Here is a 23,727-nt window from a genome sequence, read left to right on the forward strand (position 1 = left end):
TGTCTGCTGACTATATCGTGTTGCTCTTTAATATATTCTTACTCAGAAATAATTGTTGTCCTTTCCTTTTCTCAAAAGAAAACCTCAGTTCCCCTCCTTTTTTGAGGATGAGCCAGGTTGTCATATTTTTGTTTTAATCCTGTCCCCTTGGGATAAATTGAAGCAAAGACAAAACTATTTTGAAAATGGGAAAGCAAAGACATGTTAGATTTATATTGGGCTAGTAGATTTAATTCTTAGCAAGTTCGGATCCCACTGTGGTATAAGCCTTTGGCTACAGTGTGCACCATTCGTTATTGCTGAACTGAAATACAAGACCATTTGAAACATATTTATTACTTATGTAATATTAATAGAATATATGGTTTTTTATAATCTTGCCTTTAAGAGATACTTTTATTATATTTGAGATTAAGAAGTTACTTGAAATTACATATTATCAAATAATGAGAAGCATAAGAATTACAAATGACAATTTGTAGTCATTTAAAATAAAATATAGAGTGATTGAGACTACATAGGTTAAAATATTTAATAATCTTCTTAATAGGGGCTAAGGTCTGTGCCTAATTTATTTGTAGATGTCAGTTCTTTTCTTTTCTTTGTCCATGTCGTGAAATCTAGAGTTCTCTGTAAGACACAGATATAAAATCTTTTATAAACCAATATTTGTTTCCTGTTTAATTATTCATTTCAGTAAGCAGGAGCCTGTAATCGCTAGGCACTCCTAATAAAGATATGTCAGATTGATGTCGTTTTCCTTTTTCCTTGGTGTTGTGAAAAACAAGAGCCTGTCTTTTAAATATGCATACAACTTACCCTTCAGAGAACTGCAGCGGTAGTAACTAGCTTACACAGACTGGCAGGTTTATGAAGCACCAGCAAACAGGGTAGTTGGCATTTCTGACTGGAACAGTTACAGCTCTTGATAATAGCTAAGGGCTTTACGAAGGGAATCCTTTGCAGGTGTACTTGAGAGAGGACAGAAGAATGAGGGTCGCCTGGAAAGACGAATTACTGGACTCCTTAGATTTTCACAAAGCAGGACTGCCGTTTTGCGGATGAATGTTTTGTGTTCTACTAGCGAACCCTGGACTGGCAGGAGAGTTGAATGTGCTCAGCTCTGCAATGTCATGTCCTTTTGAATATCTTCACCCACAGCTCTCCTCCACCCTCCTCCAAATATTTTAATATGGTTCGGTTTCCTAAAAGTGGAGCATTGTCACTGATGGTTGGTATTGGGAAGCAGCAAAGACCTGACGATGAAAGAGAAGATTGATGGGCTGGCCCTGCACAGCCCCACCCCTGCCCTTACAGTGTGATAACCATGGGGCTGAGGCTTTGTCCTCTTCCTGTATTCAAGCCCCAAACATCCTATCTCCTGTCCAGCTCAGTAGGCTACGAGGAAGTTAGTTTTCTCATTTTGGAAAATACCTGTACATGGTCTTAAGAGTTGCATGTGAGTTAATTATTAATGATGATTGCATGATGATTTCAGAGTGCTTTTTATTTCTCATATCAAACTGAGAGCGTTAATACTTTTCTTTGGGAAAGATACATGTAAGGCTAATGGTTGGCAAGTAGCCACCTATACACATCAAGGACACTTGACACCTAAGACATACTCTTCGTCTTTAAATTCCTTCCATTGTCTGCTTTGTGAATGTGAATTTACGACTTCTGCAGGCACAGGTGGGGTGTTAGTGCTGAATGCTTGGACAAGTGTGATGGGCGGACTGGAAAATACAGCATAAGAGCATGTGGTATTTTGTGTCCCACGCAGGCTACTTGCAGCTCAGCTTTTTGGGCAGTGGCGATGGACTGTCAAGAAGGTAAGAGTAAAAATTAGGAGGCAGAAATCTTCAGGGTGGCCAAAAGGGCTTTTGAATCTAAATTGTCTCAAAATCCTGTCTAACACTCTAAGCATATTCAGTGGCCTACTGAAAGACTGACCTCATCCTCTTGGATATGTAATGACACCTTGTGGGATGCTCTCACGTACATCATTTCACTTCATCCTCTAAGCACTGTGAGAAGGGGAACCCATGTGAGGTCCCCGTTTTTACTGAAGATGTGGGAATTCAGGGAGTTTATGTGATTTGTCTAAGGTCACCTGGCCTTCAGGCGCAGCTGGACATTGGGCCCAGTGTTCTGCTCTGTCCTCTGGACAAGAATATACATAAAAACAGGCCTGGTGGTGACTGCCTTCTGAATTTTTTTTTTTTTTAACCAGACTTAATAGGCACTTTGATAAAAATCAGTCTAATCTTTCTAGAGTGTCTTTGTGCCATTTCTAGGGCCTGCCTTTTTCTTTGCCAAGGAATCACTGCCAATATTTGGAATTTTAAAAACTGTTAAAAAGTTAAAATTATTTTTTAGTTTAAGAGCCATAATGCGTTCCCCAGCTAGTACATTAGAACACTGTGTATAATCCCATGTATACAAAAAGCTTTCTTGCTGGACACAGACGTGACCCGAGAGGGTTCCACACAGGTGTGTGTGCTGGAGGAGTGTGAGAGAGAGAACTTTGGGCAAAAGACAAGGGCTGTTCATCATGAAGGATATGGGCCACTTGTTTTTAGGCTATGGTTAGGAATTAAAATCAGCACGCAAAGAAATGATTACTTATAGATTCGGGATGTCTGGGTACACATTCTTTTGTTGGCCTGGTGAAATTCTACACCTGCCAGGCCCAACAATTAAGGTGTTTAGAGACTGTTTTTCTTTGTTATACCAGAGCTTGAGGTCACGGAGGCAATGCTTGGATGTTCAAACCAATGTGTCAGGAAAATCCAGTTGGTACATTGTTGTAGAAATTTATTCTTTTGGGGATTCTTTCCTTCAGTCAGTTTATATTCCTGGTTTAGAGCAGAGCTGCTCAAATGACCACAGGCTGTTTATTCGCTTTCCTAGACCTCCAATGGAGAAGACTTTCCTTTTGCTACCCGCTCTCTTGGGTCCCAGGTCTACTGCAGTGATTTAAATTCATCACCCTTTGTTGTGTCTTTGCTTAAGAAGGAAGAACCCTTTGCGTAGCTACCAAGTTATTAGTTACCCAAGACTCCACTGACAAGTAGTTGTCATGTGAATCTGGATAATTTAAAGGATACCCAGCCAAAACCCAGCACATCCTCTTAAGCACTGTCCAGCAACCAGCTATCACATTAATTATCATGGGACTGGGGTGTGTGTGGAAATCCGAGAGAAGTTGGTATATGTATAAAACCCGTATTTTCTAAACCAAGTTGCTGTGGTGTCCAATAGATTGCCTGGATGAATCTCCTGGCATTTGCTATTTTGCGGTATGCATCTGACAGGTCATTTCAGCATTTCTGGGTCAAGAATGAACATTTCAGTTGTAGGTGTAAAAGTTCAATGGAATTGATTCTTTGCTCTTGAGAGAGATGTCATTTTCATTTTAAATGACGTTTTCTCTTTCTAACTGGATAATGGGGGGTGTTATTTCAAGTTCATTGGTTTCCTTGCTACTATTCATCACTTTGTGTTAGTAGAAACTTTATGGTTTTAAGAGGCCTAATGAAAGGAAAAGATAGCCTTGGTTTTCTGATAGTTTAGTGGGTTGGCTTTTCTGAGCTACTTCAGCTGAAATGCCAAATACATTTCTTTTGGGCAATGTAAAGTTGAGACAACATGAAAGTCAGTCCAACTTTGATTGGCCAAAATGTTGAGAATGATTTTTTGTTTGTTTAAACAATTTAGTTGGTTTTTAAAAGTTGATTATTATGTTGAAGCTTGTTTTCAAATTCTTATTTTAAAATCTGCTTTCCTGCTTAATTTCTTGAATATAATTTGATCTTCATTTGTTGATTGAGAATGTTGAATTTATCCTTATGTAAGTTTACTGTGAGTAGTGTTCTGTATAAGAAATAGGCTTACCCAGAGGCTCAGCAGTAAAGAATCCGCCTGCCATGCAGAAGATGTGAGTTGGCTCCCTGAGTTGGGAAGATCCTCTGGAAAAGGAAATGGCAACCCACTCCAGGATTCTTGCCTGGGAAATCCCATGGACAGAGAGGAGTCTGGTAGGCTACAGTCCATGGGGTTGCAAATGAGGTGGACATGACTTAATGACTAAATAACTGTATAAGAAAGTTGGGATACTCACTATGGTGATCACACTAAACTTTGGGTATGCTTTTTTAAAATTATTATTAAATTGTGTAAGCCATCTTGTTTTCTTTTTTTAAGTTCAAGAAATAAAAATTTAATACTGTAAACCAACTATGTGCATGCATGCTAAGTCACTTCAGTTGTGTCCAACTCTTTGGGACCCTGTGAACTGTAGCCCGCCAGGCTCCTCTGTCCATGGCATTTTCCAGGCAAGAATACTGGAGTGGGTTGCCGTTTCCTTCTCATAGGATCTTCCAGACCCAGGGATTGAACCCGTCTCATGTCTTCTGCATTGGCTGCTGCTGCTGCTGAGTCGCTTCAGTCATGTCCGACTCTGTGCGACCCCATAGACGGAAGCCCACCAGGCTCCCCCGTCCCTGGGATTCTCCAGGCAATAACACTGGAGTCGGTTGCCATTTCCTGCTCCAATGCATGAAAGTGAAAAGTGAACGTGTAGTCACTCAGTCATGTCCAACTCTTCGAGATCCCATGGACTGCAGCCTACCAGGCTCCTCCATCCATGGGATTTTCCAGGCAAGAGTACTGGAGTGGGCTGCCATTGCCTTCTCCATTGGCAGGTGGCTTCTTTACCACTAGCGCCACCTAGGAAGCCCCAATCAGCTATACTTGAGTATTGCTTCCAGATTACATTATGTATAAATACAATTTTTATGCATGCTACTTAAGTATTTTGTTCTCAATTGTATACTGTTTAAGTTGTGTTTTAAAATACTTTAAATGTCTTTTGATTAAATACTTGCCCACATAAGATGCTCAGTTCAGTTCAGTTGCTCAGTTGTGTCCGACTCTCTGCAACCCCATGAACTGCAGCACGCCAGGCCTCCCTGTCCCATCACCAACTCCTGGAGTCCACACAAACCCATGTCCTTTGAGTCGGTGACGCCATCCAACCATCTCATCCTCTGTCATCCCCTTCTCCTCCTGCCCTCAATCCCTCCCAGCATCAGTCTTTTCCAATGAGTCAGCTCTTCGCATGAGGTGGCCAAAGTACTGGAGTTTCAGCTTTAGCATCATTCCTTCCAAAGAAATTCCAGGGCTGATCTCCTTCAGAATGGACTGGTTGGATCTCCTTGCAGTCCAGGGGACTCTCAAGAGTCTTCTCCAACACCACAGTTCAAAAGCATCAATTCTTCGGTGCTCAGCTTTCTTCACAGTCCAACTTTCACATCCATACATGACCACTGGACAATAATTATCATTATGCTTTATCCTTCATATTTTCTTTTAGGAATCAGGGATTGTATATGTTGACTGGGAATCTAAGTAGTTGAAATATGGAATCCTGTACTCATGATTAATAAATACACATAGATATTTTTTAAAACTTCCTTGATCTTATATTTATCTTCAGCTACCATTCTCTCTCCGGTCCCTTGTGGTCAGTCAGTGTTGATTGGAAGTGGTAGCACCTTTGTATTACTTCCTTGCTATTTCACCTGGTCTGCCCGCCTTCTTTACTGGGGACCATGGCTCCTTGAAGGCAGCGTGCATGTCTTGGGATTCCTTTAGATCCTCTGTATCTGCTTAATACCATGCCTACTAGAAGTCCTCCATCTTTGATTAATGCTCTTTACTGGCTGAAAGCATCTATTTTCAACACATTTCTTCATTTTTTCCTTGTTTTTAATCTGCACCACGTGGGATCTTAGTTCCCTAACCACAGATCAAACCTGCGCTACCTGCACTGAGAATGTGGGGTCTCAACCACTGGACTGTCAGGGAAGTTTCTTCATATTCTTTTCTTACAATAGATATTTCTAGCATTGTATTGGAAGGTGAATAAAATATAGTGTGTGCTTTCAGGGAGCTTAAAACCTAATTGTATGTACTTCCTACTCTCCCACTCCACTCTTACGACTTCCAAGAAGGATTCAGTGTAGTTCTCATTTAATAGGGGTGCTAGTGTGAAAAAGGTGTTAAGGCATAGAATGCCAACCACTTCACAGTGTACTTTGTGTATTTCTTATGGATATGGCAGGTTTTCTGTAGGAAAATGAAGGAGGTTAGAGTGGAATGACAGAGAAGGCAATGGCACCCCACTCCAGTACTCTTGCCTGGAAAATCCCATGGACAGAGGAGCCTGGTAGCCTGCAGTCCATGAGGTCGCTAAGAGTTGGACACGACTGAGTGACTACACGTTCACTTTTTATTTTCATGCATTGGAGAAGGAAATGGCAACCCACTCCAGTATTCTTGCCTGGAGAATCCCAGGGACGGGGGAGCCTGGTGGGCTGCCGTCTATGGGGTCGCACAGAGTTGGACACGACTGAAGCGACTTAGCAGCAGCAGCAGTGGAATGCCTTGACCATTAGAAGAGTATGGCTTAGAAGAGGCTGGTGGGGAGCAAAGGGCTGCTCAGAGCTGGATTTTTAAGAATGTTAATCTGGCCTCTCTGGGGCCCTGGAGAGAGCTAATTGGAGTCTAGGAGCAGTGAGGAACCTATTTAAGATGCGCAGGTAAGAAGTAGCAAGAGCTTGCTCCAATGGTGGCAAAAGACTTAATGGGGGGAAAGGCATAATGGAGAGAAAAACTCATGATGATGGGTTTGATGAAAGGCAGCTAGATGAAGGGAAGAAGACAGATAACTGTAATGGGCTTTGTCATTAACACAAATAGGAAATGAGTGGCTTGGGGGAGGAAAATGATGAATTTTTCCATGGATATTGTACCAGTTGGTCTTCCCAGGTGGCACTAGTGGTAAAGAACTCGCCTGCCAATGCTAGAGACGTAAGAGGCTTGGATTCCATCTCTGGGTCAGGAAGATCCCCTGGAGGAGGGCATGGCAACCCACCTCTGTGTTCCTGCCTGGAGAATCCCATAGGGGCGCAAAGAGTTGGACATGACTAGCGATTTAGCATGTATGCATGCATTGTACCATTAGCCAGTGCTCTATAACACACTGCCATCAAGTTCAGCAGCTTAAAACGACAAACATCTCACATGGTTTCTGAGAGGAATCCAGAAGCAGTTAAGCTAGGATGTTGTCCAGTGCTGCAGTCACCTGACCATTAGACAGGGGCTATAGTTCCTTACTGGCTGTTGGCAAGAGGCCACTGTAGGGCTACTTAAGTGTCCTCACAATATGGCAGGTAGCTTTCCTGCAGAAAGTGATCCAAGAGAGCAAGCCAGATAGAGGCTGCAGTGCCTTTTACACCATAGTCATGGAAGTGCATGCCATCCATTCTACCATAATTTCTTCTAGAACGGTGTCACTAAATGTAGCCCATACTCAAAGGGGAGGTTAGGCACCATCTTTTGAAGGGAGGAGTCTTGAAGACCGTGGATATTTTTTAAAACCACCACAGATATATTGTTTTGATGACAAATGGAGTGAGCATTCAAAGGAAAATGTCAGGAAGAAGGAATTGGGAGCTTTAGAGAGCCGAGCTGCCTGCATATGGAGGTAGGTGCCAGCTGGAGCTGAAAATATTGAAAATGGAGAACTTCTCTAGGCAAATTTCTTAATGATCTCTCTCAACCAGTCTCATTATTAAAGGTCATTGTTCCCTTCCCCAAAGTATATTATTCCAGGTATTTAAACTTTTTTTAAGGTTTCCATTTTAAATTTCTTGTATTATTTTTTTTTTTCTCCAAGTTTATCATGAAAAATCTCAGTTACAGAAAAGTTGAAAGACTGGTATAATGTCCATATATTCACTATTTGGAATCAGTAACTATCAGCATTTTGATTTGTTTGCCCACTTTATCTATCTATCCATCTGAATATTTTTCTGAACTACGTATTGAGTGGCATTCTTTGGTAAAGAAGGGTTTCCCCCTCTATCTTGGGATAAACTACAGGTCCTCCTAAAAAGGCAGAGTACAGGTGTAATTCTTTTCCCCTGATTACTAATTATGAGAGTGAAGAACTGATGTAACAGTCACTTGCAGTGGTAGTGGATGATTTTATTTGAACATCAGTAAGGACTCATAGTCCAAAGCATATGTAATTTTGCTATTTATTGCCAAGTACCCATGGAAGTTGTGCCGTTTTGCATTCTCACCAACAGTGTAGAAGCCAGTCCATGTTTTCCCCGTAACCTTGCCAAGAGAATCTGTTGTAAAACATTTGAGTTTTTGGCAAACATCAGTGAGAAATGGTATTTTGGTACAGTTTGATTTGTATCTCTTTATTGAACAAAGTTGAACATCTTTTTATGTGTTTTAAGAGCCATTTGCCTTCCTTTTTATGTGTTCTGTTTGTGTTTTTTGCCTGTTTTCCTAATGAAGTTTGGGTTTTTTTTTTTTAATCTTAATTTAAGAGCTCTCTCTATATACCAGAGACATTAGCCCTTTGTTTCTAATATGAGTTGGGAGTATTTTTTTTTCCAATTTGTCATTAACGTTTTGAGTTATGGTGTTTTTTAAAATTAGTTTTTAGTGGAATATAGTTGATTGACAAGGTTGTGTTAGTTTCTGCTGCACAGCAAAGTGGATCAGTTATATAAATACACATTCACCCTTTTTAAAAATTCTGTTCCCATATAAGTCAGTACGGAGTATTGCGTAGAGTTCCCAGTGCTATGCAGTAGGTTCTTACTGTTATCCATTTTATATATAGTAACGTACATATGTCGATCCCAGTCTCCCGATTTATCTTTCCCCCTTGATAACCGTAAGTTTTCTACGCCATTGACTCTATTTCTGTTTTGTAAATAGATTCATTTGTACCTTTTTTTAGATTCCACATATATGTGATGTCATATGGAAAAATATGAAATGCTTCAAAATTAGCATGTTATGCATGCACAAAGGCCATGCTAATCTCTGTATTATTCCAGGTTTTAGTATTTATGCTGCCAAAGTGAGCACTGACTTATGCTGTGTTTATGATCTGCAGATATTTGCTTTCATGAGTTTATGTCTTGCCTGGAGAATCCCAGGGACAGAGGAGCCTGTTGGGCTGCCGTCTGTGGGGTCGCACAGAGTCAGACATGACTGACGTGACTTAGCAGCAGCAGCAGCATGCACATCTTTTAACTGCATCTGGATTTTGAGTCATAGTTAAGGTTTCCCCTACACCCGTATTATAAAGGGATTTATCTGTGTTCTCTTCTAGCACCTGTGCAGCCCCTTCTTCCTCCCCCATTCCTGTCTTACCCTCTCTCCCTTCCTCCTCCCTCTCCTTTCTTTCCAATTCTGTCTTAACATTTGGAGTTTATTCTGGCAGACATGTCTTTTTCCAATGATTATTCTGTGTTCCAACGTTTTTGTAGCGATTTGAGACATCACCTTTATCATATGACAAATTTCCAAAAACTTTTGACTTTTAAATTTGCTGTTCGGGGATTTTCTATTCTGTTGCATAGCAGTGTGTTTCTTTCCCGTCAGGAAAGAAACTACACAATAAGTTCAACAGGAGAAGTCTAATATAAGAATTCCCAACTGTGATGGGAGATTAAGTGTAAGATGTAAGAAACTCTATAAGGCACCCAAGAGCCGAGGTAGAGTACCCAAGGAAGGACAAACCGGGGGGTGGGGGTGTTCAGACCTCCTTGGAAAAGATAGTTTGGCCACTAAAATGTCCGTTGGTTTTCCCAGAAAAAAGTGGTCTGGAGTTGCAGGTGGGGAGCAGGCAGTCAGCATTTGGTGGTGTGGGCATGCCCTGGAAATCCAGTTACCTGCCAGAGCGGAAGGCCTTCAGAGCATGCAGGTGCTGGTGATGAAGCTTGCACAAGGGACAATTTCTCTAACTCCTCAGGCCGTAGTCTAAATAGGTCATTGCAGAAAGGTTCTTGCCATGCCAGGGCTGCATGTTTGCAGTGGGATCTCGTTCTGGTAGCGCAGGCTCCACTGGCTGTTCTCACCCACCATGTCAGCCTCTGCCCCTGCCAGAAATCACAGCGGCCTCTTCCTCCTGCAGTCCCTGCAGCGCCCTCTACTGAGAACGCTTAGCACTGGGCTCAGTTTAAATGCTTAAACGAATTTTATTGCCATAGAACATATACTACATACATTGAAGAGTGCATTAGAAGGTGAGAGGCAATAAATTAATCCTTGACAGGTGCATTGGCCTATGTATTCCTTTTTTTGTCATTGGCTATTCATGATATATTTGAAGATCTGTTAATGCTAGTCATGCTTACTGATCTACCCTTTGAGGTAGGTTTTTAAAATTTTTCTGTAAGAATTTAAAAATGAATTTATCTACTTCTAGGGGGAAAAAAAACTGGTTGGCATTTTTACTTAATCATATATTTTTTAAGTTTGTTTGTTTTTTCTCCAGAGATTGAACCCAGGCCACAGCACTGAGAGCCCAAAGTCATAACCACTAGGCTACCAGGGAACTCCCTGTGTTTTTTAATTTTTAAAAGTATTTTATATTAAATTCTCATGGTAGAAAATTCTTATAGTTAGCAACAAAAGCTTTATGGAAGTGAATGAAGGAGAAAATGAATTCCATGCCTTTTATTCCTACCCCTCTGAGGTTGTGTGTATATTTTTCAGGATGTATTTCTAGGTCCATATAAGTGTGTGTGTATAATAAAAATGTGTCAACCTTTTTCACAGTATGCTTGTACCTGTAACTTAGAAATGTCTTTTCTTTTTTCTTTACAGCCATACCTGTCCATGACTCTGAGAACATTATAATGTCCTTTTGTGCTTCTGCTCACAAGGGGTTTTCCTAGCTGTTACCTACTCAAGACATGGATGTCAAAAACTCACCATCTAGCCTTAACTCTCCTGTCTCCTATAATTGCGGTCAATCCATTCTATCCCTGGAGCCAGGCCCCATATATTTACCCTCTTCCTATGTAGAGAGCCGCCATGAATACTCAGCCATGACATTCTATAGCCCTGCTGTGATGAATTACAGTATTCCCAAAAACTCAGAAGATGGGCCTGGTCGACAGACCACAAGCCCAAATGTATTGTGGCCAACTCCTGGACACCTCTCTCCTTTAGCCATCCATTGCCAGTCGTCACTTCTGTATGCAGAACCTCAAAAGAGTCCTTGGTGTGAAACCAGATCATTAGAACACACCTTCCCTGTGAACAGGTAAATCCAGTCTTCATTCTGAATTATATTATGGCCGATATTCAGATTGCTTTATGATTTAGTGAGAAGAAAGATATGTGTTATACAAGGTCTTCATTATCACATAGAGCACCTAGAACATCTGATGTTCTGAATTCTAGGATATCTATTCTGATATTCTAGTCCTTACTAAAAAGTTGAGCTTTTAGATCTGTGTTGTGGGGGAGAATTCACTTCATGACTGTCTTTGGAAAATATTTAAATCACTTTCTTCTTGATGAAGTGATTTGAGTTTGAAAAAGGAATTTTTATTTTCAAGTTAGAGCCTTCCTATCTTGAAGTGAAATCACAACTTAGTGTTCATGACAAATTATGTCCAAGATAAAAGTAACCATCGGTATTACAACTTGATGAAATGCTAGACAGGTGAAAAGACAAACAGTGGTACAAATTTTTAAACAGTGAACTAAAGAACATTTTATAAAGATTGACAGGAAACTAATGTGGACTTTAGTTGAACATTCTGAAACTCTAAGTGCAAGGTAACATCATGGATTATTTGCATTCAATTTGTTATACATACACACACGTATATATTTTGTGCTATGTGGCTTGTGGGATCTTACTTCCCCAACCAGGGATTGAACTCGGATAGTTTTAATGATAATCATGGCTACAGAGGGCAGAGGTAGTATAGGCAGAAGCATGAGGGGCATAACTTTACACAAGAACCCAAGTACTAAGTTATGGCATATTTGATATTAAAGTTTATTACTTTCAAATTCATAAAACTTTGAGAAAGCCATATTACACACTAATTTTATTTTTCTTCTTTTTTAAAGAACTTTTTGATTGGTAAAAGAATATGAAAAATGTAGATGACTTTTTAAAAGTAATGTCTTCGTATTCAACTTTTAAAGGAAGAAATATCTTATTTCTGAGGACAAGTTCTAATCAGAGTTCTGCTAATATTTGGGCACATTAAACCTCAGCATATTCAATTTATACATCGATCATACCTCTGCCATGTCCTTTCCAAAGGAAACATGCTGTAGCAAAATTAGGAACTAGCCGGTGTGTTCTTGGTGTCTGCCGGTGCCCCCCTGTGCGTTCTCCCTTCCTCTGTGGTAAGCCTCTCCACCCTGCATTGAACACCTGCTTTCTTCAGAGCCTTCTCAAGGGACAGGCATGTGTTTATGCTCTCCCCCTCTCCGCTTCTCTTCTCCTTCACTCTCCCCTTTTCCCTACTGCTCCCACCCAGACTTGATGTAGTCACTGATTACAGAGATGTACACCCTGATGGCTACAGCTAGTTCTCCATGGTAACCGGTGTTCATCCACACTGTGTGGATGGGTGTAAACTCACCTATCCACTTTCAGACACCAGCGATCCCAACAGAGCGACTCTTCATAGATCTGATATCAGTAACAAAGGTTTTGCTTGATCAGATCTCTTGGAATATATTTGTTTATGAAGCCTGGAGGGCAAAGAGATACACGAGGCAATGTTCATGCTGTTCCTTTTTCTAGAAAGGCCTTGTTTTACCGTCAGTGTTCTTTTACAGTGACTGTTCTCTTTGCCCCTAGGGAGACATTGAAAAGGAAAGCTAGTGGGAGCAGTTGTGCCAGCCCTGTTACTAGTCCAAGTTCAAAGAGGGATGCCCACTTCTGTGCTGTCTGCAGCGATTATGCATCGGGATATCACTATGGAGTCTGGTCATGTGAAGGATGTAAGGCCTTTTTTAAAAGAAGCATTCAAGGTACAAGAATGTTGTTAGCTGCTTTTTTTGTTTTCCACTTTGCTTTTAAACAACGTTGCGGATGACCTGGCAGAAATTTCACCTTCGTTTGGCCTGCTTGGTACACAGAGCACTGGATGACTGTTTCAGAGGATCATGGGTCTTTGGGGGTGGGGGGATTGTTTCAAGTATAGAGTACTTTATCTTTCACTCAGATCTCTACCCCCAAACCCAAATGGGTCTTGCACCACCATCACCTGTTGCCGTCTTCCTAGGAGAAAACATAACCTTTGTGAAGGCTGGAAAAAATGTGTGCCCATTAGGAACTGTGAAGATTGTTTCTGCCTTTGACTTATGTTTAATATCTAGCATATGTAACGGTTGAGATGGTGGGCTGGCTCCTGAGGAAGAGAGAATATGTTTTATGCAGTCAGTAGCTCAACTAGTGGAACCTCCTTCACAATCCTATTTTCTGGTTTGAGTTTAGACTGTTTCCCTACCCTTCTCCAAATTTCTGCTAGGCTGGCTTTGTGTTTCTGTGATTTTGTTAAATCATCTCTTTAATCAATTTCAAATTGTATGCACCTGGTTTCAAGGCCAGTCCGCCCCTTGCCACACGTTTCCTTGCCAGGCCTAATTGCTGCAGGCACTCTCTTGCTTTCCTGTGCTCTCAGCTGTCTCTCTACCCCCATAACTCCTCCCTTGTCAGCCCTCCTTCCAGGCAGTGTCCTGTGTTCCCATCTCAGAGCTCCCTTCCCTTTTCTGCCAAAGCCTTGATCGTAACCGGTTAAGGAAAGCTACATTAAAGCAATTCATAGTGTGCAAGTGGCAAAGTGGCAAACAGCAATTTACTGAGTTAACTCACCCAGTGAAACTCTAGGTTGACAGCATTTTACCTCAAGCAGAGAAGCTGATGTAATCTAGAGGGAGATGAGGGGTAGAATGTTAGTAGATAAGGAATCACCTTCCTCTGAGTCCCTGGGAAATTCACCCTTCATAGATGAGCCCCTGTTTGTCCTCAACCCTCCACTTAGTAGCTCTGTGACTTGATGTCCTGGCCTGGCTCCTCATCTGTGAAATGGAGGTAGTTATTAAAAAACTGAAATGTGAAAATGTTTGTGAAATGTAGTTATGTGACAATATTTGGTCAATTCTAAACACTGCAAGAGTAGAACTACTGGCAAATTCAAGTTATTCTAATTTTTCTTTTAACTCTTTTGTTTTCAAATGTCAGCATCTTTTCTTTCTGCCTGTGTTGTTTCTCTTCTAATCCTGCTGCTGCTGCTAAGTCGCTTCAGTCGTGTCTGACTCTGTGCGACCCCATAGACGGCAGCCCGCCAGGCCCCCCGTCCCTGGGATTCTCCAGGCAAGAACACTGGAGTGGGTTGCCATTTCCTTCTCCAATGCATGAAAGTGAAAAGTGAAAATGAAGTCGCTCAGTCGTGTCCGACTCTCAGCAACCCCATGGACTGCAGCCCTCCAGGCTCCTCTGTCCATGGAATTTTCCAGCCAAGAGTACTGGAGTGGGGTGCCATTGCCTTCTCCGCTTCTAATCCTAACCTCATTTAAACCCATCTCCTCTAAAATCTTCATAGTTAGGTGGATGAGGGCCTCTGCCATTTCCAAGCTCCTTTTCTTGTCAAAAGGAAAAACAACACAGAGAAAGGAAGCTGATGTCATCAAATATTCTCAAAACATAAATCATGTTTGGCTATTTTTTCTTTTATATACACAGAACTTTTCTGCATTTAACATTTTCAGTGCTTAAATATTTTTCTGTTATCATTGTGCTAGTAGATTATCAGGCCAGGTCCAGTTTCCTGTGATATATGATAAGAACAATTTAGATTTTCTGAAATTCAGAACCAAACTCTTGATATGATGACAATTCTCTACTTTGTTGAAGTTCTAGAATTTTATATTCTAAAGGAAGTTTTGATCCAAAACAACTAACTACATCCTTAAAGGAAAGAATTTTTCTTATTTGCTCCTTGGGAAAAATCTCTATATGGACTATATTTCGTGAACCCTGAGACTGCAGCTGATAATAAGTTTACTGTGCTTTCCCCACATCATTCCTTCCTAATGCATCAGCAAAGGAGCTGTTAGGAAAGGGAAAAGGAAGGTCATATCCTAAAAGTGCAAATGGTAACGTTAGTGCTCTTACAATTGCTGAATGCCTAATTGATTATTTCTTTGGACTCCGCCTATTTTTGGTGCCCTCTGGTATAAATGCATTGCAGTAACTCAAAACAGCTACTCAATTTTTTTGGTATGTCGAATGGAATGAGAATCAAATATATTTTCATAAATTGAAAAAGAATAAAACAGATTCTTTTGGGCTTCCCTGGTGGCTCAGCTGGTAAGGAATCTGCCTATAATGTGGGAGACCTGGGTTCGATCCCTGGGTTGGGTAGATCCCCTGGAGAAGGGAACAGCCACTCGTACCTGTATTCTGGCCTGGAGAACTCCGTGGATTGTATAGTACATGGGTTCACAAAGAGTCGGACACTTTGAGTCGGACACTTTGAGTTGGACTGAGTGACTTTCACTTCACTTCGTTTTATTTAATCCATTTTCATTGATTTAAAAGATATAGGACCTTTTTTTTTTTTTTGGTTTGAGATATAATTTACATACAACAAAATTCCTCTATTTTAATTTTATAGTTTTTTTTGGTCTTTTTGCAAAGCCACAAGGCACGTGGGATCCTAGTTCCCCACCAGAAATTGAACCCACACTTCCTGCAGTGGAAGAGTGGAGTCTTAACCACTGGACCACCAGGGAAGGCACAAATTTTACAGTTTTATGAATTTTGAAAATATATGTAGTCATGTAACCAACACTGTAATCAAGATACGGAACATTACTATAACCTCAAAATATTCCTTCATACCCATTGCAGCCAATTTCACCCAAGCTTCCCAGGCTCTGGTGACCTTTGATCTATTTTCTGTCCTTATAATTTTGCCTTTTCTAGAATGTTATATAATTGCATCTTAAAGTTTGTAACCACTTGCGTATGGCTTCTTTCACTTATCATGATGCTTTTAAGATTTATCTGTGTTGTTGGAGGTATTAGTAGTCCATTCCATTTTGTTACTAATATTCCAGTAAGTGTACCCCACTTTGTTATTTGTACTTCTTTTTGGTCCCGTTGCAAGGTCTGTGGGGTCTTAGTTCTCTGACCAGGGATAGAACTCTGGGAGGGAAGTGCGGAGTCCTAACCACTGACCCACCAGGGAATTACATGTTTATTTGTTCATTTGAATTGTTTCTAGTTTTATGCTATTTTGAATAAAACTCCTGTGAACATTTATGCATTCCTCTCTGTTTAGACGTATCTTTTTGTTTCTTTTGGGTAAATACTTATGAGTAAAATTGCTACTTGTATGATAAGCTCCATATGTGGTGCTAGGGGTGAAGAATCTGCCTACCAATGCAGGAAATGTAAGAGATGCGAGTTCAATCCCTGCGTCAGGAAGATCTCCTGGAGGAGGGCATGGCAGCTCCCTCCAGAATTCTTGCCTGGAGAATCCCATGGACAGAGGAGCCTGGTGGGCTACAGTCTGTGGGGTTGCAAAGAGTCAGATATGGGTAACCATTCCCTTCTCCAGGGGATCTTCCACCTAGGGATCGAACTCGGGTATTCTGCATTGCAGGCACATTCTTTACTGTCTGAGCCACAAGGGAAGCCCACACATTCATATGTATTCATTTATTCAACAAACTATAATTGAGTACTTTGTATGGCTCAGTCATGTCTGACTCTTTGTGACCCCATGGACTGCAGCAAGCCAGGCCTCCCTGTAAAGCTTTATATCTTAAAGAATTAGCTTCATGATTTGCCTTGAATTTTGCTTTGCATCTTTCTTAGTTCTGTTCATATAGAGTAGTATGCTTCTCAGACTGTTGCACGGAGCAAGAAAACCATTTTGATATGTGCAGTGTTTGGTGCAGTTCAAGGAGGACTTTTTTCTTTTTGCCAGAAATGAATTACTATGACCTTCTTGCACATGGCATTCTCTAGGCTAGTGTCTTCATATTATTGTATTTTCCAATCTTTTTTAAAAAATTAAAATGCTTTTTTACAGCAAACTCTGAGACCAACCTCTCAATTCAGTTCAGTCGCTCAGTCATGTCCAACTCTTTGCGACCTCATGAACCACAGCATGCCAGGCCTCCCTGTCCATCACCAGCTCCCGGAGTTCACCCAAACCCATATCCATTGAGTCGGTGATGCCATTCAACCATCTTATCCACTCTTGTCCCCTTCTCCTGCCTTCAATCTTTCCCACCATCAGGGTCTTTTCCAATGAATCAACTCTTTGCATGAGGTGGCCAAAGTATTGGAGTTTCAGCTTCAACATCAGTCCTTTCAATGAACACCCAGAACTGATTTCCTTTAGAATGGACTGGTTGGATCTCCTTGCAGTCCAAGGGACTCTCAAGAGTCTTCTCCAGCACCACAGTTCAAAAGCATCAGTTCTTCGGCACTCAGCTTTCTTTATAGTCCAACTCTCACATCCATACATGACCACTGGAAGAACCATAGCCTTGACTAGACGGAGCTTTGTTGGCAAAGTGATGTCTCTGCTTTTCAATATGCTGTCTAGGTTGGTCATAACTTTCCTTCCAAGGAATAAGCGTCTTTTAATTTCATGGCTGTAGTCACCATCTACAGTGATTTTGGAGCCCAGAAAAACAAAGTCAGCCACTGTGGCCACTGTTTCCCCATCTGTTTCCCATGAAGTGATGGGACCAGATGCCATGATCTTCATTTTCTGAATGTTGAGCTTTAAGCCAACTTTTTCACTGTCCTCTTACCCATCAAGAGGCTCTTTAGTTCCTCTTCACTTTCTTCTATAAGGGTGGTATCATCTGCATCTCTGAGGTTATTGATATTTCTCCCGGCAATCTTGATTCCAGATTGTGCTTCCTTGAGCCCAGTGTTTCTCATGATGTACTCTGCATATAAGTTAAATAAGCAGGGTGACAGTATACAGCCTTGACATACTCCTTTCCCAATTTGGAACCAGTCTATTGTTCCATGTCCAGTTCTAACTGTTGCTTCATGACCTGCATATAGGTTTCTCAGGAGGCAGGTCAGGTGGTCTGGTATTCTTATCTCTTTCAGAATTTTCCACAGTTTATTGTGATCCACACAGTCAAAGGCTTTGGCATAGTCAATAAAGCAGAAATAGATGTTTTTCTGGAACTCTCTTGCTTTTTCCATGATCCAGCAGATGTTGGTAATTTGATCTCTGGTTCCTCTGCCTTTTCTAGGGCTTGGGGCAGTTCCTCTCGGCTGCACCTGCCCTCTGCGACCAACCTCTAGTTGTTCCTTAAATGCTTATTGTTGTAAACCTCATTATAAAATCAGTGAGGATAACATCATGTACTGTTCTTTGAGGCTTTAGAAGATATGTAAAAGATTGCTCCTGCTACGGAAAGTATTGTGGCATTACATTTACCTTCTAACTGTAAAGCATTATGTTCGAAACTACAATAGAAAATCTGATTAGAAATATATTTTGGTTTTTAAAATTTAGTTTTGAATATGAATGAGTATAAAACCAATAACAAATTATATATCCCTTAAAATGTTTTATGGTGGTGGTGGTTTAGTTGCTAAGTTGTGTCCGACTCTTGCGACCCCATGGACTGTAGCCTGCTAAGCTCTTCTGTCCATGGGATTTTCCAGGCAAGAATATTGGAGTGGATTGCCATTTCCTTCTCCAGAGGATCTTCCTGACCCAGGAATCGAACCTGGGTCTCCTGCATTGCAGACAGATTCTTTACCGACTGAGCTATGAGGGAATTGCCATAAACATAAAACATAAATAAAAATGTTTTATAGCATGTCTTATATTACCCCCTATTCTTGATTGTGTATAGAACCTGTGTATATAATGAGTGACAGTGTTAGTTAGGTTACATTTTATGGCAAATGGTGATGGGATCGCCTCTTGTGGTTATGCTGTGGTTATGTGAGACTCCATCATAGCAGCCTGGGGAGAGCAGTGGAGAAATGCACTCCTCTTACCCTGGAAGAAAGCAGACGTCCTGTTGTCAAGTGCTTCTGGGCAAGTGCCGCTAGGAGCTAGGAGCAGTGTCCAGACTATAACTAGCAAGAAAATGGGGACCTCAGTCCCACAACTGCAAGGAATTAAATCTGTCAACAACTTGAATGAACTTGGAAGAGGACCCTGAACCTCAGATGAGGCCACAGCCCCATCAACACGTTGGTTGCAACTTTGTTGGGACCCTGAGTAGAGTAAACTTTTCCTTGAACTCTCTATTCATGGGAACTATGAGATAATAAATTTGTTTTATTTTAAGCTTTTAAAGGAATTTATTTTGCAAAATGAAAAAGCAGTAACTTTAAGATTATTGAACTGAGCTCAAGTGTTTTCATTTGTAAAATCGGGATCATAGCTCTTTATAGGGAAGTTATATGAGTAAATGAGGTGCTCATGAAAAGAACCTGGAAATCAGTGGGAGGTCAGAAATGTTGATGTGTCAGGCAAAGAAGACATTGCTTCCTGTACTTGGCCAGGATGGAGTGTCACTTGAGAGAGTGGTTTTTGCATCTCTCGGGTGCCTTTGCTAGTACCCAAGCCAACTCAGGGCATGGCTGGCAAGTCACAAACAACTGAAGTTCAGTTTATGTTTTGTTGAACAAATGTTACTGGAATCTGGAATCTACCTGAAAGGAGAGAGGATTATAAAGTTCATCATAATTCAATCATGGAGCTATGTCTTTTTGAAGTGGTCTTAAAAATCTGGTGATTATCAAGTAGTACTTCTTTCTTTCCTTGTTTAGTTTGCTGATTTTTTAATATTCTCTTATTGACCAGTTTAGTTCTCTTAGTTAGCTATGAATTTCCACTAAAAAGGCATGTTAAATCCCCCCCAAAAAATGTATGCAAAAGAGTACAAGGAGTTTAGTTTGCTGACTGGACACCAAGTACTACTCTTGAGGAGTTTCGTGACTTGGAGCAAATCAATTTCAGGTGACTGTCTCACTTTCCATGTCCAAAGAAGTGTATTTCTAAATATATTTCTCGAGAATTCTAAGAATATGCAGAGAATAACCTACTGGTCAAGATGTAGGATATCAAAATATTCCTAGATTTCCTTTCCTCACTAACGAGGCACTGATGAGGCAGCACTTCATTTTTACACCTGTTCCTGTAGCTAGAAGCTGTTTTCCTATCTCTCAGCTGGGTGGCTTTAGCTGTGTTGTTGACCAAAAAAGAGAATTATCCAAAATATTATGACAATAAACTTCCCCTTTTTTTCTCTGTTGTAGGACATAATGATTATATTTGTCCAGCTACGAATCAGTGTACCATAGATAAGAACCGACGTAAAAGCTGTCAGGCCTGTCGACTGCGGAAGTGCTATGAGGTCGGAATGGTGAAGTGTGGTGAGTGTTCCCGTCCTCTTCTGTGGTATGTGGGACATGCTGAGAGCCAGGTCAAACTGGGGACAGTGTGAGGACCTGAAGACATGGAGTCTAGGTGAGAGGAGATTTAGGGCGCGGTAATATCTTCAAGTGTTTGCATGCTGTCCCACGGCAGGGGCATTGACTTAGTCTCTGTAACTGTGGAAGACGGAGCTGGGGTGAACAGAAACAAGTTGCAGGAGGCAGATTTGGGCCCTGCATTAGGAAGAATTTTCTCCAGGTCAAATGGTCTGACACCAGAATAGGCTGCTGCATGAATTAGAGAACTCTAGCCACTGAAATGCTCAGATGGGCTGGATGACCATCCGCCTGAGGCCTTGAAAAGTCCCAGGATGAAGTTCTGGTACACGGTCACAGTTAAAGCTGTGACAAGAAGGTAGACTGTATTGTGGGTTACTTGGGATGACTCATGCCTGTCACTCCGTTAACTTTCTAGAAGTGGAAAAACTGTATATGCAGGAGTCAGAAACATGATAGACCGATGGAAAGCACATAGAGCAAGAATTTTGTTCTAAGTGGTATGTGTGCATATATGTGTGTATACACACGTGTGCATGCATGAAAAGACAAAGGGAAATGGGAACACTAGTGTAACAACTGACGATGATGCTTACAGTCTGCTTCCTCCACCCAGCTAACTCAATTCACTTGTCTGTACACATTTGCTTGTTTCTATGCACTCATGTCAACTCTGCCTAAACTTTTCTTATTCTTCTGCCAGCCAGTATTTTAGCAGTAGTTTGGCGTAATTTCTCTCTTCGTAACTATTTGAAAAAAAATTTTTTTTAAGTTCTCTCTTTTCTGATAATCTCATAGAAGCTCTGCCCTCAAATATTCTCTGTCCCATCCTCTAGTTCAGAATTACAGCAAAAGTTCTTTTAATTAGTTCTCTGGCTTCCTAAAATCACTGATGTTCTCCATTTCCTCTGTAAAACGTCCTACCAATGACCTCCCAGTGGGTATTGGTTACTTTCATAAACGCCTCTCCAGCTATATCCTTATCAGTAACCACTAACTTCTTCCCAACCTGTTTCAACTCATTGTAATTGTTAAGTTATATAATTTAAAATTTATGCAAGCATATGAAATATGAGTAGGAAAAGATAGTTGTTCTGTGAAAGCTTTGAGTAAAATGTGAAGGACTAACAGCTATTGGGTTAGGTATGGGTCAGATTAGGGCAAAATCATCATAAACCTAGAAAGAGTCTGCATTCAGAGTGCTTTATGAGTGTTTAAGTTTCTTGCTCTGTTTTAAGAAAGCTGAAACTGAAAATCTAGAGACAGCATAACTTGTGACTTAAATTGGCAGAAGTGTTTAAAGAGAAATCCCTTGGCCTTCTAACTAAAGACTGAAAATATATATATCATTGTTTTAAGTAAAACAGTATTTTAAATGTCATATTTTAAATAAATGATTTCTAATATAATCTTAGGGAAAGAATGTTTCCAATGTGCTAGAGTCTGTTAGTGGCTGTGGTTCTCCTGTTTGGGACCGAGGCAGTAGCACATACACTCCACCTGTAGGGGGCAGTATATGTGGTGAGAGGAACAGAAGGACTGAATCCCTGCATAGATGAAATCTCATTTTTTTTGTCTCATCACTTCTTGCTAACTGTGACAGTGCTTAAATGACCTAACCTTTCTGGCCCTCGTTTTCCTTATCTCTGGATAAGGATATATCTGCAGATATATCTGCTTCACTGAGTTTTGTGAGGAATAAAGACCTAGCACATTGTGTGTTGTTGAATATTACTTTCCCTTCCTTTCTCTCCCTCTCTCATTGAAAAACACATCTAAGTTAGGAGCACTAGAGTTCAGGGATATACCTAAAATTCTCCTGGAAAAGGTCACTGAATTTGACCAAAAAGTCACTGGATAGAACTAAAAAAAATATTTTCTTTGGAGATTACAGAAGAAATGAGATGGGTTGATGTACAAACAGATGGGTATTTTGGCTCTTTACTGACCACGAGGAAAGACCATTAGGAGTGAATTTCATTAACTGTGGCTTTTCTCCTTTTCCAGCCCTCTTGTCTGCCCTCCTGAGAAAATCCTTCATCTCGATTCTTCCTTCGATCTCATCTCAGAGGATTAGGGATTCTCCCTGTGTTCTAGATCCTCTTGCGTGATTCCACTTCCCCCTTTTATTCAGAAATCCTTTCCCTTCAGTCAGCACCTTTTTCTTCTTCATTTCCAATCTTGTCCTTTCCCCTGAGGTATTAATAAGGTTGTTTAAGGTTAGAAGGATACCCACCCAGGCTAGCTTTAGAGGAAAAGCTTCATTATAAAAATACACTGCAATGCACGTAGCCAGCAAACTGATCTGAATAACTATATCTGGCCTGTAGCCTTCTGTTGGGACATCAGCTCAGCATCTTTTGATGCCATCCTTTTATTTGCCTGCTGTATAGATACTTTCATGCATTGGAGTAGGAAATGGCAACCCACTCCAGTGTTCTTGCCTGGAGAATCCCAGGGACGGGGGAGCCTGGTGGGCTGCCGTCTATGGGGTCGCACAGAGTCAGACACGACTGACGCGACTTAGCAGCAGCAGCATAGATACTTGAAAGTGATTTGTTGGGGAGGTGATATAAAATAGCAGTTAAAAGCAGCAGCTCTGGATTTGGACCACTGATTGGGTTTCGGTCCTGCTTCTGCTATTTTGTAGCTTTTCTACCTTGGGCAAGTTACTTGAGCTGTTGTGCCTGGATCCTCCCCTGTATGTTGAAGATGGTAATACCACCTGTCCTCTCAGGCAGTTGTCAGAAAGGGATAAGCTATGTACAGTAATACACAAAGCCTGGCACATAGAAGCTTCCAGTCTATGATAGCTGCCATGATCATCATTTACCATTGTTGTTGTCATCTTGTTTTTGCTGGGGCACTTTCTAATATGGAGCGCTCCTATTTGATAATTTCTCATTAAGCTCACTCAGAGACACACTGAGTGACTCTGCCTAGATTACAGTGTCAAAGCCATAACCCTGGGAATGTCCTTGGTACAGAAATGTGAGTTCTTTGTCAATGGCTTTATTTTTTTACCTTCTCAAATTCATTTTATTCCAGTGTATAGAATACAACTTGATTTACCTTAGGAGCTCTATTGATAGATTCTAAGGGCTTTATTTTATTGATCCTAACTTGGAACAGGGTCTAGTACATGGAACTTTGTTGGGGAAATTTGGTCAAATAAATTTGAAGGTTTGGATTCAAAACCTTTCACTTTGTATGGAGTCTGTTTTGTAAACTCTTTATCCTCATATTCTCCCCAGAAGAGAAATGTGTGATTAGAAAGATACTTTTTTAAGCAATACATTTTATCCCATTTTACCCCAGAAGTATAATTTATCTTTAATAATAATAATAAATATATAATATCATATGTAAAT

The 23,727-nt window shown here is 40.8% G+C and overlaps 1 protein-coding gene and 1 non-coding gene across 3 annotated transcripts in view; one reads left to right on the forward strand and one right to left on the reverse strand.

Annotated features, from left to right (window-relative positions):
- Positions 1 to 8,857: 8,857 nt before the first annotated feature.
- Positions 8,858 to 8,961, reverse strand: LOC138074709 (U6 spliceosomal RNA). The gene has a single exon (XR_011144526.1). It is a non-coding gene; the product is annotated as a U6 spliceosomal RNA (small nuclear RNA).
- A 1,835-nt stretch (positions 8,962 to 10,796) lies between these two features.
- Positions 10,797 to 23,727, forward strand: part of ESR2 (estrogen receptor 2) — a 45,267-nt gene continuing 32,336 nt past the window's right edge. For both annotated transcript variants that reach the window (XM_068964810.1, XM_068964814.1), the window contains exons 1-3: positions 10,797 to 11,149; positions 12,716 to 12,888; positions 20,183 to 20,299. In XM_068964810.1, the coding sequence (XP_068820911.1) occupies positions 10,797 to 11,149; positions 12,716 to 12,888; positions 20,183 to 20,299 (643 nt within the window). The remainder of the gene's footprint in view (positions 11,150 to 12,715; positions 12,889 to 20,182; positions 20,300 to 23,727) is intronic.

This window comes from Capricornis sumatraensis, chromosome 2, assembly GCF_032405125.1.
Source record: "Capricornis sumatraensis isolate serow.1 chromosome 2, serow.2, whole genome shotgun sequence".
In the NCBI taxonomy this organism is placed as follows: domain Eukaryota; kingdom Metazoa; phylum Chordata; class Mammalia; order Artiodactyla; family Bovidae; genus Capricornis; species Capricornis sumatraensis.